This window comes from Cetorhinus maximus, chromosome 9 (assembly GCF_964194155.1).
Source record: "Cetorhinus maximus chromosome 9, sCetMax3.hap1.1, whole genome shotgun sequence".
NCBI classification, from domain to species: domain Eukaryota; kingdom Metazoa; phylum Chordata; class Chondrichthyes; order Lamniformes; family Cetorhinidae; genus Cetorhinus; species Cetorhinus maximus.
The window spans coordinates 118,359,409-118,376,672 of record NC_135887.1 but is presented as its reverse complement, the minus strand read 5'-3'; the positions used below and the strand labels follow the sequence as shown (position 1 = coordinate 118,376,672).

Here is a 17,264-nt window from a genome sequence, read left to right as displayed (position 1 = left end):
ATAACCAGCAGCGGCGGAGAATTACCGCTCGGGTTTTATGTAAACTGTTGTGGTTCAGCCGTTTTTATCTCCCCTGTGCACTTAGATCGAGTGGACCTGCGCGCACCTGCATTTCAAAAATGCACATCCCCACCCCCCCAGCCCTCCCCACCCCTCCCTCCTCTCGCTCACAACGCTGTAAATCGGAATTGTTGTTCAATCGTCTTTGGCATGCACTTGCAATATTATCGCTGTGCATCTTTTGGAAAACGACTTTATTTTGAGGCCGGAGTGAGACGTGGGGGACTCTAAATTCATTTTTAAACGTGTTGCACTTAAAGTTATACATTAATTCACAGTGCTGTGTGGGATCAAGCTACTGTGGTGGGTGACAAGGGACAGTTTGCGCTTTAACAAGCCGTTTTTATCTCCCCCCCTGTGCACTTTAGATCGAGCGGACCTGTGTGCCCGTAGGTAGCGTTAACAGGCGGAGTGAAGCCCGAATCGGCTCTGTAAAATGCTAACATGCCCATAAGGACTTGACAGCCCAATATTTCGAAATGCAGGTCTGGGAGCGACGGAACGATATTTACTAATAGCAGGAAGGAGTCATGTAGGCCACTGCACTGTTTTCACGGTTAAAGTTTTCGCGTTGGGTGACCGGGTTGGACGTATTTGGAATCGAGATTTGAAAGTAACAATCGTGCCAACATTTTGGGAACCTGACTGGTAACAAGGGGTGGTCAATGCACTCACAGTCGATACAACAAGAAACTCTTAAGCACTGATTCTATCGAACAGGCCGTTCAAATGCCTATTTAACTCTGCCAAAGAAAATTCGATTTTAACCTTATATTTATCCACACAATAACTAATATAACTGCACATTTAATTCACTGCATGTGAAGTCTTCGGGACGCAGGTGAAAGGCCCGCACAAGCACTCTGGATTATTAAAGTGTCCAATTGAAACAGGCGAACATGGACCAACTTGAGGCCTTGAATCGACGCAAGTTGCACGCCAGCTGATCTTATTAACGAAAGGGACTCCTTTTAAAACAAATTATGACTTTCTAATTAGATCAGGAATCCGGTGCGCGTTTTTAAAAAAAAAAATAGTCCAGATAATTGAAAGTCGGGCGTTGGAAAGGTTGATTTACGGCGGGGTATCCTGGAGGGGTCAAATGCAGACGCGGAACTTTTTCTGTCACTTCGGGTTTCGCACTTCGGCTTGTTTATTTATTTACTGACAGAGGCAATTTGCTTTCTGCAGTGGGAGGCCATTTCATTTTATGTGAAAGTGGAACTTGTGCGGCGGAGGCCCTTTCAGGCTCAGTGTTAATTAGTCAGGATCGTGCTATGGAAACGGGAGCAGAGGATTGTGATCCATTGGACAGATGAAGATTGTCTTTCACGGGATAAATATTATTATAAAAACAAACTATAGGCACCCTACTTACAGCACCATCAAAGCAACAGAAGCCAAGCTTTCCTGTGTTATAAATTACCCTTGTATTCGGTTAGAATCCATGCCCTTTTGAGTTTTGGTTGAAATCACTGACAGAAGGCTCGGTTTGCGGTATGGAGTATAATTGATTTTGTTTTAGCTTATAATATGTCTTCCTCCAACTAAACCATGCGGTAGTATTGGGGGGAGGGGGGGGTTCAATGCTGCATCTTATCATTTCTCATTGCGTTCCACGCCTCACATATATATATGATGCAGAGCTTAGGGCTTTTAGCACCACCGATTTAAAGAGTTATAAGATGTCAACATGTTTCCCAAACACTGTGGTGTTAATACCAATAACAATGGTTATGTATAAAATAGGTGATCCCCATAGCATAAGATAGAAAGAACGTAGACCGCGCCCAATGTGAAGATTTTACAGAAGAGTTTAGAAATCGGTGGTTAAATTTAATACCCGAAAACACAAGGCGGAAAGGATGCTTCCACACGAAAATAATTTAACTTCTTAGGAATATTCCCCTTTTAGCTTTCCGTGCAATAAAATCCGTTTTGCCCGGAATGTTCTGAGCATCGCACATTTTCCTTTGTTACAGCAAACTAACAGTTACAGAAAATTGAACCTGCACAAACCCTTTGAGATTTACGAATTTGCAAATCTGACTTGCTTTATATTGAAAAAAATATTTTTTACATTTGCTTTATATTTGAAAATATTGCAGGAATATTTTCAAATCAACTACTTTTTTCTAGAAGGGGAACCTCGTCACGTTAAACAATTCTGATTTGTTTAAGATTCAAACTTTACGAAACAAAATAACGCGATCCTAAAATAACGTGGCAAATTTCTTCAACTTCACCTGGCAATCAATAGAATCAATGTGTTTGTTTTTAAACAATGCAGATTCAACACTCGGCATTAACTAACTTTTCACGTCAGAAATTTACACAGGTCCCTAAAATAGTTTCAATCAGTTACAGGTTTTTTGAACAATCTTCATTCGTTATGAGAAAATTATAGACAGAGAGATACTAATGGTCAGTAAATTCACAATTCACTCGAAATAAGCAAACATTATCAAGTATATAATTATGCATTGGGAGGATTGAAATCCAGACTTGAAATACTGTAATAGTAAATCTCCTGCAAAAACACAGGGCATTCTTATTTACAATAGTTTACTACATTCTATTAGTAGTCTTGTGTCTATTGTTGCTGAGTTTTTGTTGTTTAATATAGGGCGGCAGCTCAAGATTTATTAATGTCTTGTAGCAGCATCTTTGCTGAACAATTCACAATCCGATGGGACTCAGTCCATCAATTCCGTGGAAAGCGGGTTCCAGCGCACAGTGTTAGGAATTCCGCCAACAGCGAAGAAACAGCGCATGCAGTTAATTTCCGGGCGCAGTGATTGCACCAACGCCAGCAATACATGTTACACCCGGGCTCTTTTCAACGGGCGCAATTATTTACAACTTTTTTTTTAAAAAAAACCTCACCGTTCCTGTTTTGTGAACTTCAGTGTACATTTTGCCCCGGTTATTTAGGACGAATCTTGGGAGCCAACGCCTCGTACCAATTCAACGGTGCTTTCTTTTCGATTTTCTGCAGTGAATTTAATCGGGCCTTTTTGTTTTCTGTTACCAATTTCAAATAAAACCTTCAGCCAATTCCAAACTCAAAAATGTAAAAGATCTGCGTTGGTATAGCGCTCGTACCCTGTCTCTGGGTTCGTAATTTTAGTTCAATCATAACACAAATTTTGTTAGAGGATACGTAGAGAACCTCAGTGTCATGTGCAATTTAGAAGAGAGAATCTGAAACAAGAAAAGGAGGGACAAATGACTAGAGTGGATCAATTGTAAACCCGCGTGGATTTGATTTACCATTTATGAATATTTTTCACCCAAAGGGTGCAATGTTCTACGGGGGGGTGGTACAGTACCATGTCTCCAGGACAGACTTGGTCTGTCTGTGGAGTCCCGAACGAATCTTGCCGAAATTCTGGGATTAAATTAGGCAGCCGAAGTGGTTATCGGAAACGAAGCGCAGGACAGATTGATTACTGCGTAAGCAAGTAGAAAACAGAGAAAAAAAAATGTCTAGTGATGTTTCTCTCCAAGAATAAAACTGGGAACCTACTGACTCTACTACATGCTTACTTAGGGGGTTTGTTTCAACGAATTCTGAAAATCATTTGGAGTATATTAAAGGGAAAGGAATAACTCTCGGGCATTAAGGTCGGTTTACTTAATAACAGAAACGGTCAAGTTTATCATTGCAGAAATGATTGTAATTTTTAAGTAAAAAAAGAGGAAGATCAAGGGTTATCTTGGGAAGTCTTATTTATTGTTTCATTCTTCAGAACCTCATCCCAGTCTTCCGGATGACTGGGGTAACAGGCAGTGCAATCATGTCTCGTCATTTATTCCCAGTTGTCTTCACTTCTGAGGTACTAAGTCTCTTCAATATCATTTTAACATCTGAGTCATTACTTAATACCAGATTCCGGCTTGTATTCCTGTATTCCTTCTTGTCGAAAGGTATCTTTTTTATATGGATCTAGTTTTTGGGTGTGGGTGGCTGCTTTTACTGCAAGAGATGGCAGTTTATCCAATGTTTAAACATCTCTAACAATACATTTCTCTGGAGCTCTGTGATAGTTCTTGTCTTTCTCTCCAAATTTGGAGACGGTTTCTGTGTTGGGGTTACCCAGAATTGCTACAACATCAAACTCATTTCAATTTTGTCCAAATCCTTAGCTGCTTTAGATATTTCTATCATGCCCCGTGTTTTTATGTCAAGATAATAACTTGAACTCCCTCAACCTCCTTTCATAACATACAATTTCAAGATTATGAACGATCAGTTACTTTTCTCTCTGATAAGCTCACACATTGGTTTAGATTCAAACACAAATGTGCTTCTGAAGACTATTGAACTATTATCACTATCACTGCTTCTAGCCAAACACTACGTCATTCTATTTGTATTATTAATTGCCTTTCTACACTGTGGGAAAGGTTTTAGTGAAGGGGTCAGCTACCATTCCTAAATTATTTTCCTTCTATGCTTTTTGCAAAGATTTGCCTCATACCCGTGGTGACTTTTTATTAGATTGCGTCAATGGGGCAAGTTGACATTCTGATCTAAACCAATGTGTGAGCTTATCAGTTTTTCTTTTTTCTCACCAAATACCTAGAGACAAAATTGGATTTTGTTGTGTGAAAGAAAGTGATTTATATATTACCTAATGAGCCATTGGGTTTTGACTAAGTAAAGAATAACAGAGGGCTCTGGGAGTGGAGCTGAAAGCTGTAACACAACTGAATGCCTCTGAAGGCAATGAAGACATGAGTTCACCCCAACTAACTATGGTTTGTAAATTCATCAAAATCTAAAGATTGTATTACATCTTGTAGCATATTCCCAGGCAGCCATTGTTTGATGTATTTACAGGTAGCATAGGTACAGATCTCCTGGAATGCAGACATATGAAGAGTTATTGTAGAGCAGGAACACAAGGTTATAGGACAAATGGTTCTTTTGGCACAAAAATTATCTGAGCAGAAATATTCACGTACACAATACACAAACTAACTGGTGCCTGGACTTTCTATGGACATATGATAAATCATCACTAGATTACTTTGTTTCAAATAGTATTCCTATTATGTGGACCTGTCATTTCTAGATAGTCTTCCACTTAAATTAATTTTATGCAGTGTTAATAAGTAACCCATGACCAGGAATGGAGCCATTTTATTCACTGATTACATTCCTGATTTATAATACACTTTGTTCACATTTTGCAATTGCAATTGTCTATTGGGCTTCACAAAGTTCAGCCTCACAGGTTAACACATTCTATATTACTTCCATTGAGCTTTTTCATCTAATTTTTTTTAGCTCCTAATGCTGCCACCAAATTTTATCATTTTGAGTTCTTGACACATTTGACACCAAGTTTGCTGATTGGGTTCTCATTTCTACTTATTGTCAGTAGATGGATTCTTGCACTCTGTTTTCAAGACCAAGATATTTTTAAGTTGATGAGAGATTGAAACAAGAACTGTGACACAGATAATCAAAGGGAATAGAGAATATAATGTAGAAAAGTGAGATGAACATGGATTGTGATGTAAGCAAATGCAAAAGACACAAAACTTAACATCACCTGAAGATGTAAGCATTTTGCAAGGTTACATTCATAGAAACAGAACAATACGATACAGAAGGAGGCCATTCGGCCCAGTGTTCCTGTGTTGGATCTTTGAAAGAATGTTGCAATTAGTCCTATGTCCCTGCTCTTTCCAGATAGCCCTGCATTTTCCCCCTTCAATAATATATCCAATTCTCCTTTAAATGTTAGTATCAAATGTGCCTCCACCACCATTTCAGGCAGTGCATTCCAGATCATGACAACTTTCTGAACAAACAAAATCTCCTAATCTCCCTTCTGGTTCTTTTGCCAATTATTTTATATGCCTTTTATTTTAAATGTCTTCCTATATGCTGCTTGGATTTTTATTTTGTCAAGTGTGTCCATGTATAGATCTGCTTCCAATGTTTGCCATACATGTATAGAACATAAATCTGAACATGAAAAGACTATTTCCCCATCATTAAAGTGCCTAGATTCTCTAAATCCTTTGCAACACCAATTTATGCAACGTATAATTTGGTTACATGCATATGTGGTTTTTACAAATGTAGAAATCCAGCTAGTACAATCTTGGGGTCATTTTGGAAGTGGGAAATAAATGATGGAGTACCAATCTCTGTGGAACTCCAAAAATCATGCATCTTATGTGAAATGCTGAGTTCTATGCTCTGTGAATGTAAAGCAAACACTTTAAGCTGGAAATTTTAAGCCCAGAAATATATATTATATAAGTAAAACTACACTTTGTTTTCTGTTTTCTAGTCATCTAGTCATTTTCTATCCAGTTTTCAGCCCTGTTCATGTTTTCATGAGCAACCACCTTTTCTAAAGTTGCAGTTTTACTGTGGTGACAAATCTCAGAGCTGTATCTGTAGTGTTCAATCCTCGGGTAGCAGATTGTAGCTATATTATCTTCGGAGCCTTGCACTGAGCTCAACCAGAAGGGAATTCTGCCCTTGCATGTTATACAGACATACAAAGTTCCTTTCCCTAGTTGGTATTTTGTAATGATACAAAGGAGCAAGTGAGAACATCTAATTTTTCATTACATTGACAAAAGTCAGAAGTACATTTACGAAGTTCCCAAGAGGTCCAGTAGATTGACTAGATACGTTTAAACTGAGGCTTACCATTACTTCTCTTCTGAGGGAACTTGTCAGGTGTATAATTAAAGTAATAATATTAAGATGTATAAAATTCCCAGCATTGTCTTTCTTTAGTGATAGTTTTACATTCACAAAACACTAAAACAATTGCAAGGCCTGGATTATTCGTTACAGCTTATTGCTCATATATTATCCTTTATACTCAGCTCACATTTCACCTCTTCTCTTGAAAATGCTGACTCATGCTGAAATAGGCATGAAGCATTCCAATACTTTTACCAAGTAGGGTTTTCATCAGTATGCCTTGATAATATGGTTAAGCAGACTGTTTGACCATGAGACATCACAGTTTAGCTCACTCCAGTCCACTTTGACACCTATCCAAATGCACATTTCGTGATCACAGGATTGGGTTTAGGAGCAGGACCTGTACGGATTTTGTTCTTTGCCTGTTGCACTAAGGCCCTTGCAGGGCCATACTTGTGATCCAGATGAGGCCAACCTATCAAATGGTTTAATGATTGATTGTGGTTTCACAAGAATGTCAGTTTACCCAATGGGCCACCAGAGAGGCCATATAATGTATTTAAATATATTGCATAACGAAACCGCAAAATGTTGGGAATACTCAACAGATCAGAAAGCATCTGTGGAGGGAGAACCAGAATTAACATTTCAGGTCAATGACCTTTTGTAGTCTAATCTTTCCTGGTGTCATGCCCAGGGCAGGCTTTAGTGGGTTATTTTCTAGGCCATTGATATCTGTTCTGTTTTTAATGATAGAGGATCTTTACCAAAATTCACCTCCCTCCACCTGTTACTTTCAATTTCTTCAATATTCATGGATGCTGTTCTGGGTTTAGTAATGTGATATTTAGAAACATTTACATTGCATCTTTTAATAAAAACCTCCGCTGAAAGCCCAAGTAGAAGAGTGGAATGTGATTTTTAATTCTGTAATTAAAATTGGAAAAAAAAAACTATACTCAAAATCTTAGTCATCTAGAAATCTACAGGGAAATTGGTCTGTCCATCATTTTGTCTTTGATGATTTAATTAATATGCATACAGCAGTACGTATTTTCTATTGATTTCGACCTATCTTTGGGCCTTTAATTTTCTCTTTAGTTGCCCCCAAATTTTCTTACCCAACCTTACAATAGTGATTACACTTCAAAAGTTCTGCATTGGTTGTAAAATGCTTTCAGGTGTTCTGAAGTTGTGAATGGTATTATATAAATGCAAATTCTTTCTTTTGCTTTTATTCCAGCCTTCTTTCCTCCCTAACTCCATCAAATCTACAAAACAATTCATCTACTCTCAAATTATCATCATTATATGTTATTTCATCTGGTGATATCAGCTCCGCTACAACATTTTTACGTCTCCAATCAACTCTTTCCCCAAAGCCAAAAAAGAAATCTCCTGCAATTGTTACTCTCAGCTCCTCAAATGTTTTGTCTTCCTAATGCACTTGTGATTCTCTACTCCTCCTATTTGCACCAACAAGGGCAACAAGGCCAGGTTTGGCAATCGAATTCCTCATACCAATGTGTCCTAGCAATTGCTTCTTATCTCAGAAAATAGCCCGTGATTCAGCTAAACCTATTGTTTTCCTCACTGCAGATAGTACATTATTACAATACAAAAGCTTTGGTGATGCCAGTGGCAATGAAACATGTACTGTGGAGGAAAGGGAAATGCTGTGCCTTTTTACTTACAATTGGCATGAAAAAAGTTGACGATTTACCCATATACTAACCTTTAGTTACCCATTTGACTCGGATTTATATCGCATTTATTTTGTATGGTTGTATGTATGGTATGGTTAAAACAGTATGTCACCTCGTAGTTTGACTGTCATATCCTACAAAATTGTAGCTAAATCCTTTTCTTATTTTTACTTCTGTAATTCTGAATTCTAGTGCTTTAACTGTTCCGTGTTCCATTCTCGTCAATGTGTATCTCCAATTTTGCGACTATTTATAGAACAAATATTCCAATGCCCCCAAATTAAAACCTAATATGGCGCCTCTGCCGATTGCACGGTTCACAAATTATGCGATGCTTTGGCTCTGTACTGATTCTTCCAATTTTACTTCTTTCTCAGGAAGACTCGACTTTGCATATCATGTTTTGTATGCTCAAACCTGTTCACCTCCCCCCCGGTGAACTTTTATCAGTTCGTTTGACAGGTTTTTAGCCAGTCCCTAATCATTTCTGCTGTGAATTTGCATGAAGGGCTCGCGAACACCGATTAATAATCAAGATTATCCCACTCCTCCCTTTGTTAACTCTCTCTTTGCTTGAACTCCGAGGCTGGCTGCTTGGAAATCTTGACCTTCCTCCAGTTTCAGCTAACTTTGAGTTGTCGCACTTTGAGCATTCATTCTTTGTCACGTTCATATTTAAGCTTAGTTTAGAACATTGATTCTGAAACTGAATAGAAACATTTCCATTGACATTTCTATAGAACTTTATCCACTGTACCCCTTTGCTTACACCTCGTTCATATGCTGCTCTGTTTTGTTTCAACTTCCTTCCGCCTTTTATGTTGCCTTTTGCCGTTCGAGGTTTCCTTCCAATGACTCATATCTCCCGTTTTTAGCAGTGACCCACCATTTGCCTTAACCACATTGGTCCTAGGCCCAACATCCACGTCGACCATCGCCCTCCTTGCCTTCCCGACCTTCATCTTTCTGAATCTCCTTGTTTTTTTTAAATTGGAGGGAGGACTATTCCGTCGTTTCCATTATGATGCAGTCGAGATGGTTAACATGCAGCCTGCAATACAAGTCAAATATATATTAAAAAATGTGTTTTGTAACCACGGTGGAGAACCTTTTTTTTATCGTTTAAACATAAACAGTGAACATGACTACCACAACGCACTTTATGTAACAAACTACATGCATTTATATAGCGCTCACCAGGTCTATCAGAAACATTCGGGTGCCTTATTTGCACTGAACTGCTTTGAATGGCAGCGAGAATTATTTTGTGCATTTTATCTTCAGACTTCAATTTCTGCAATATTCATGAATGTTCTCCGGGATTTAGTCATTTGATATTTAGAAACATTTTAAATTTGCATCCCAAAACCCTGAGTAGCAGAGTGGAATGTGATCTTTATTTCTGTAATGCGCTTTGAATTAAAAGCTGTGCCGATTTTAGTCTTGTGTTGAGTGAGGTCGATTTTGACTTTGCACCATAGTGTAAAATGGCTGATAGAGATTCAGCATTCTGTTTTACATCTCACAATGTTTTCTTTAGCTTCAATGGGAGCGATGGAAATATATTGCCGAATCACTATCTCTCATTTTACACTATTACACCGAGTCAAGATCTAACCCATGGGTTATTTAACAGGTGACCAACCCACATTTCAGCCATTTTGCATTTCTGTCAAGGTTGAATTTTAATTCCTGTCCCCCTTCACGTTGGGCGTAAACGATCCTATGGTCCTATTAGACGGAGTCCAGGGAGGTCTCTTGGTATTCTGGTCATCATTCCTCCCTTGACCAAAGCCATTAAAAAAAAAGATTGCCGGGATATTTAACTCATCCGCAGCTTATGGGATCTTGCTGCATGATAAAAGTTGTTGCCTTTACTAAAAGTTAACAACGACTGCATTCTAAAAAGCGCTTGTTTGCATGAAAATGTTCGGGACTTCCCGAGGGAGCGGAAGGGACTATATAAATGCTGGCTCTTTATTTATTAGCATTTAGATCAATCCACTCTCTTTTATCAGGTTGTCTAACTATTTGCTGATGTGATATTTGTGTTTGTTTCAGGTTACAGCGCTGTGACTTTCGATGGGACTCCAGGTTATGGTCACACTCCCAGCCATCACACTCCTCAGTTCTCGAATCACGCCTTCAAACATGAAGACCCCATCAACCAACAGAGCAGTATAGGTAACACTTTAGTACTCCAAAGGGCAAAGCAAGGTTTACTTAGAAAAAAAACACCAGGCCAGGTGTTTCTCTGGTCTAACAATTCGAATTACTAGTTACTTTATTTTTTTGCAACAATAGCCAGCTACCATTTTAAAACTTTTCTTAGTGCAGTTTGGTCCGGGAAATAACATCGCAATTTTTAACTCTTGGTGAAAACTATTTTTGTTCAGCCTGAAACTTCTTGGTCAATGTTGCGTCTTTGAGACGCGATACAACTATCAGCCAGAATGAAAAAAAAAACTTTTAAAAGTTAAGGCAATGTAAGGCCAAAAGGCAAACCTCCAACTAGCTCCACAGTGAAAAGAACCTCATTTTGAATTTGTAAGGTGAAAATGCTTTGCCTGGTGTTTGGTTAAGTCTATGGGTTGCTGTTGCCTTAATGAAGATTAGTTTGGGAATTTGTTGAAAGTTATGATAGTAGTAATTTGTAGCCATGTATACATATATTTTAACCTGTGTAAATTAATAAAATGTTTCATTTAGTTTAATGTAAAACCTCGAGAACTAGTGGTCTGATTCCTGAGTTTAGAGTCGCATCTCAAACATAACACTTAAAATTATAGGTTATGACAGTTGTTTAAAGTTTCCCTCTGGGATTTTTAAATAACTCCACTTTACCAACAGCACCGGCCATAACAATTGGGTAAAAAAAAGTCCTGATTAAATGCACTTCGCTAATGCAATTAAACATACCACTTACATATTATGCATTTTCAATGCCTTCAGCATTATGATATCGGAGGACAGCAAAACCAAGCGTATATGGTTTGATGAGCCACAAATAGACATGTTTGCTAAAACTGCCTAATATTGCTGAGCATCCACATTTAGTCCACTACAGGTAGCAGTCCTTGTAGGATTTCATACAATGCTATAAAAGGGCACAAAGATCATGTATTTTAGTTTAGGTCGAAAAGTTTGTACTTCTCAAATTACCCCGTGGGATATTGGCAGCCAAAAGTTCACTGAGCTTGCCCGAAATGCCTCTGTCCCGTATCTTAGTGGAAATGTTATTTAAATAGATTAATGGCCCTGTTAACAGAGCTGAGAGAGGAATATCAAATGAATTTGTTCGCCATTCATTTTCCAATGTCCCACTTCAATTTCAGGACGTGCATCTAGACACTAATTACAGGTTGATGGCCTTTTTAAAAAAAATAACTGCAATAATCTATTTTTAAACTAATTTATAGCAACACTGAAGAATGGTCTGTTTGCACTTGTTGATAAACACAGGGACAATCCAGTTTAAAATGTCTACTGAATGTTGGAGAAACCAGAAACGTTTATTGTGAGTGATTACGCAGTGAGATCCTTGTTCACGGTGAGATCCGATTTATTATCCTGTGGATTGAATGTTTTTTCCGTGTTGGTTTGAACACTTTTGGTCACATGGTGAGTGCAGCTGATGTTAAGGCTGCAAAGAGCTATTGAGTTATCTCTGCAGTTAGCTGCTAAATGTTCCGGAGAGATTTGTTGATTTTCGAGCAGTCCCGACAAGGTCAGATTTACCATGTTGGAAGGTCTGGGTGAGAACCTGAAATTCGACAAACTCGTGACGGAACTCGTTTAATCTTACATAGTTACAACCTGTCGCGAAGTTAATCACATATACAACACCCCTTTAATCATTTTCATTGAACCTTCGTCTTCAGAAAACGGAATGTTATATACTGTTAGCTAGGACACTAACCAGCCTCTCTCCCAAAATTATATGACATAAACTGCAATATTATCTACAAGCAGCGTTTCCCTGGGCGGAACTTTACGATGTCGGCGGGGGTATAAAGCGGGCGACTTCTGAAGTCTGTAGGAAGAAAAATAGGCAGGGATTATGCAACGGGCATCCTATTTGCCACCCACCCAATTCAAAAGTTCCACCTTTTATCTTGTATTTTACACCTGTTATAACAGTCTCAAATCAGCACAGTTATCACTGTAGCTGCTATATGTTTGCTGATTCGCCTGTGAGAGTTTACATTTGCTCTCAGCACGGAAAGACTGCAATAACGACGCCTGCTATAAATGTGAAAGGCATGTACAACACTGCCTTGTTACAGCTCTGTGGCGCATGGTGTAGGTGCGTCTAGATTACACTGGAGTAAATGGGTAATAACAGTAAAGCGCCCTATAGATTTGACCGGATTTCAGCGATATAACACAATTCTAATTTTATGTTACATGTTACCACACACAGGAAACATTTTATTATTTGACATCTTCAACTTCTCCCTTTTAGACAGTTAAAAAGAAAACCAAAGAGGCACTGCTTTATTATTGCCATATATTTGGACGGGTCAATGTTTCCATCTATCAATATACTGGAAAATTAAGCTGAAGCTGCGATCATAAGAAGCACGTTTGTTTGTTCTGAAAATGTGGACAAGCTAAACCGCTTGGTCTGTGGGTTCCAGTCCATTAAACAATTCAGCAGGGTTTTCATCACAGTGTCATCTCAAACATGCAACACTTTTAATCTAAAGTCGCAATTAATTTAATAAAGAGGAAAGTTGGCAAGGTCTCTAGTAGACGAAGCTGTAAAAGCAGATCTAATCTCTTAAAGGCTCATTGAATTGTATTGAATTAATGGACGCATACGGTGACTTTTTGGTAAAATTACTTAGCACAGGAATAGATCGTCCAGTTTAGCTGGTCCATACCGGTGTTTATACTCCACACGAACCTCCTGCTCCCCAGTTTCGTCTCACCCTACCAGTATTTCCTTTCGTATATAACTTTGGATTTTAATTAAAGTTCGGTGATGGATGGACAAGTAAGTAGTTTGCATTCAAAACTTTTCACGGTAATATAAGCAAACACTATCTTAAAAAATAATCAGACGCATATTCCAAATAACGTTCAATTCCATTTCCACAGTTCATGTGAACATTAGTGTGCGTCCGATTCTCACTCACTCAAAACCCATTAGCTTACAGAGTTAAAATCGGGCCCACATGTGTGTATGTATGTATATAATATATATACATAATTTAAAGAAATGGAATTTTCTGGTATGTGCTAATTCTCCAAGTGATGGGAAGCAAAATTAATGGACGAGATACACATAAACATGTGTCAATTAATTTCAGAAAGACATATAAACTAATCTGAAAGTAGGACAGTAAATGTGTTTAACAAGCTCATATTTTATAAGTTAACATTTGGTTTTACAATGTTTGAACCTAGTGTACGTACCCAATTGACATGTCAGCCCACTAACAGTTGACTATGTATGGCCAACGTTAATATCAACATTAGTTCATAAGATCAGAAGAAAGAGAAGCTGGAGTAGACCATTCACCCCATCGAGCCTGCTCCGCCATTCAATAAGATCATGGGTGATCTGTTTGTAGCCTTAACTCATTTTCCTGCCTGTCCTCCATAACTATTGACTCCCTTGTTGATCAAAAATCTGTCTAATGCAGCCTTGAATATATTCAGTGACTCAGCCTCGAGCCTCTGTGTGAAGACATTCCTCCCCATCTCTGTCCTAAATGGGAAACCTTTTATTCTTAAACTGTGATAAGTTGATTTAAATAAATGCAGAATTTGGAAATCTATTGTAACAGAAATATTCCTTTGTGTGTAGCTGGTTGAACACTCAGTAAAAGACAAAACACAAGCAAAATTAAATGATACATGAGCTTGGGAAGTTTCAGATTTATAGATGCCAAGGACCTGTACAATAGTTAATTCAGAGATTTTCATATTTTAGTAACCGTTTTGGAAAGATACACAGGAGGAGAGCTGGATAGGATCTGAGTAAAGGGGGTTTCTCAAGCCTTTAGGCTCCACACATGGCCCTCTATGCCAAGAGGCATATCGTGGTTTATTTTCACTTGATAGTCAGTGACTGTTTCAGTTCATTGTTTTTGTAAGAATATATAAAAATACATCAATTTTGACTGAACCTTCAAGTGGGTAAAATACAATATATTGATCATACTTGATAAAGTTTGCTTTACAATCGATGGTGATGACAATTAAGAACAAAAATATTGTGTGTGTGTTAAATCCCACTTGTGCCCAATAGAGTCAAGCCTAGTGTCATGAGATATCTGGAGCACATCCATGCTACCTTAACACTGACTTTGTATCATTCCATTAGCAGTTCATGCTTTACAATTGCTTGACAAGTCAAGGAATAATTTTTCATCTGTCACTTATTCCACAGGAGAGCAGCAGTACACAGTCCCTCCGCCAGTGTATGGCTGCCACAACTCTACAGACAGTTGTGCTGGGAGTCAGGCCCTGCTGTTAAGATCCCCATATAACAGGTAACATCTCCACACTCACATTAATTATCTGGCATTGATAAGAAACATTGGCAGTTTGTTTGTTAATGCTGTATATTATTGGGGAAGGACAGGGGTTCAAATTATTTATTCTTCCTTTGGCACACCTCAATTAAGGACTCACAATTTGCTGTGGGGCTCTATCACATGGCAGAAAGTAATCAGCAGATTACCATCTTTCGCTCAGTAGGAAAGTAAGTTGGCCAACTGTGTTGTTGAACTATCTGCATGAGGTCCTGTTCACCCATCACCACTGTACTCGCTGATCTATATTGGCTCCTGGTTGGGCAATGCCTTGATTTTAAAATTCTTATCCGTCTGTTCAAATCCTTCCATGGACCTTGCACCCGCACAGCCCCTTCTCTGTAACATGCTCCAGCTCTGTGACACTCTGAGATCTCTGCGTTTCTCCAATTCTGGCCTCTTGTACATCCCCAATTTTAATTACTCCATCCTTGTTGGCTTTGCCTTCAGCTACTTGGGCTTTTTGTTCTGGAATTCCCTCCCTGAACCTCTCCACATCTCTACCTCTCACTCTTCCTTTAAGGCATTCCTTAAAATCTACCTCCTTGACCAAATGTCCTATGTGGCACCTGAAATTTTATTGAAATGTATCTGTGCCAAGACTGAATGGGCAGTTAGATGGATTTGCTGTCTCTAACCTAGCACTGGGAGAGATGCTGACAGTCAGTGCTCCCTTTGTTTATGGCAGGTACCAAATTTTGTTTGATAACATTCCCTGTGAAGTGCCTTGGAATGTTAAAGGCTCTAATAAATACAAATTATTGTTGTGAACCATCACCTCATGACACAGCTTCATTGATGAAGGCTGATTTCCCTTCCTCCACTTTCACCCTTACCCTGTATGAGGTCAGCGCATCCATTTCTCTTTGTATTACTCTCCTTCCAAAATTGAACTTCCACTTGATATTTGGTAAAAACAAATTAATGCTATTGTCAACCCATTTCCCCCATGTTGGGATCCTCACCAATGCTCCCTTAGTTCCCTGCTTTCCCCATCAGTTGTCAGGATGTAACTGGCTACTCTGTGGATTCTCTATTCCAACATTCATGTTAACCACATGTTCTCCCAGCTGGGTGTTAGTATTTGTGGGGTGAGCCAGAACCTTGTTGGCTTTTCCTGGACTGATCATAAAAAGTCCGTTTATTAATCTGTAAAGGATTGCCAAATGATTTCTACTGCCAACTGAGACTGGCATTTGAACTCCCACTCCTTTGAATTGTGTCCAGAATTCTGCAGTTGGAACATTGTCAAAATAGCCATCAACAGACACTGACCAAATAGCTTGTAGACCTGTAGCAGAATGTCACAGTCATGGAGTCATGGAGTAGATGGTGGAGAACTGATGAAGTAAGAAAAATAAGCTACTTTGGGCCCATGGTGTTGTTGAGTGATGTAGTTTTGGTAAGTGATGTAGTTGAACATGACTCATTGATTTTTTTTTCTATAATTTATCATTTGCAGTCATTCAGTCCAAAGACTTAAGCACAAAATCTAGGCTGACATTTCACTGCAGTACTGACCCTTATGTTAAGCATATTTGTATAACACAGCATGTGAACTAAGAGTGAAAGAATTTGCATTTTATACCACCTTTCAGGACCTCAGAATGTCCCAAAGTGCTTCACAGCTAATAAAGTAGTTTTGAAATGTGGTAATGTAGGAAATGCAGCAGCAAGTTTGCACACAGCAAGCTCCCACAAACTACAGTATGATAATGGCCAAACCATCTGTTTCAGTGATGTTGATTGAGGGATAAATATTGACACAGGACAATGGGAAGAACTCTCTTGCTGCTCTTCAAAATAGTGCTTTGGATTCTTTTAAGGGCAGGCAGGCTGTAACATCTCATCTGAACAATGGCACCTCTAACAGTGCAGCATTGAACTCGTGTACAGCACTAAAATGCCAGCCTAGATTTTATTTTCAAGTCCCTAGAGTGACGACCGTCTAACTCATAGGCGAGATTGCTATCCACTGAGCCACAGTCAATGAGGCTCAGGGAAGTATTTTGCTATTCAACTGTAATAAGTAGTCGGTTTGTTCAGTAAGAAATTATGGTAGTCCAAGGACCAATACAAACCTTCTCAACCTCTTGAGCCAGTCACTTGCTTGGATCAGAAAGCTTGCCTTCTGTGGTTTCACATTCCATTTTAATTAATTTATACATTTTCTCCAGTTGGCTCAACAGCTAGGCATGATTTTACACACAAGAGTACATGCTATCATGTAAAGCAGCAAGCAGCTCAAGGCTGTACCATAATCTTAGG

The 17,264-nt window shown here is 38.8% G+C and overlaps 1 protein-coding gene across 4 annotated transcripts in view; it reads left to right on the top strand.

Annotated features, from left to right (window-relative positions):
- The window catches only part of LOC144684963 (Wilms tumor protein homolog), a 72,777-nt gene that overhangs the window by 4,156 nt on the left and 51,357 nt on the right, over positions 1–17,264 (top strand). For all 4 annotated transcript variants that reach the window (XM_078549435.1, XM_078549434.1, XM_078549436.1 and 1 more), the window contains exons 2-3: positions 10,513–10,635; positions 14,852–14,954. In XM_078549435.1, the coding sequence (XP_078405561.1) occupies positions 10,513–10,635; positions 14,852–14,954 (226 nt within the window). The remainder of the gene's footprint in view (positions 1–10,512; positions 10,636–14,851; positions 14,955–17,264) is intronic.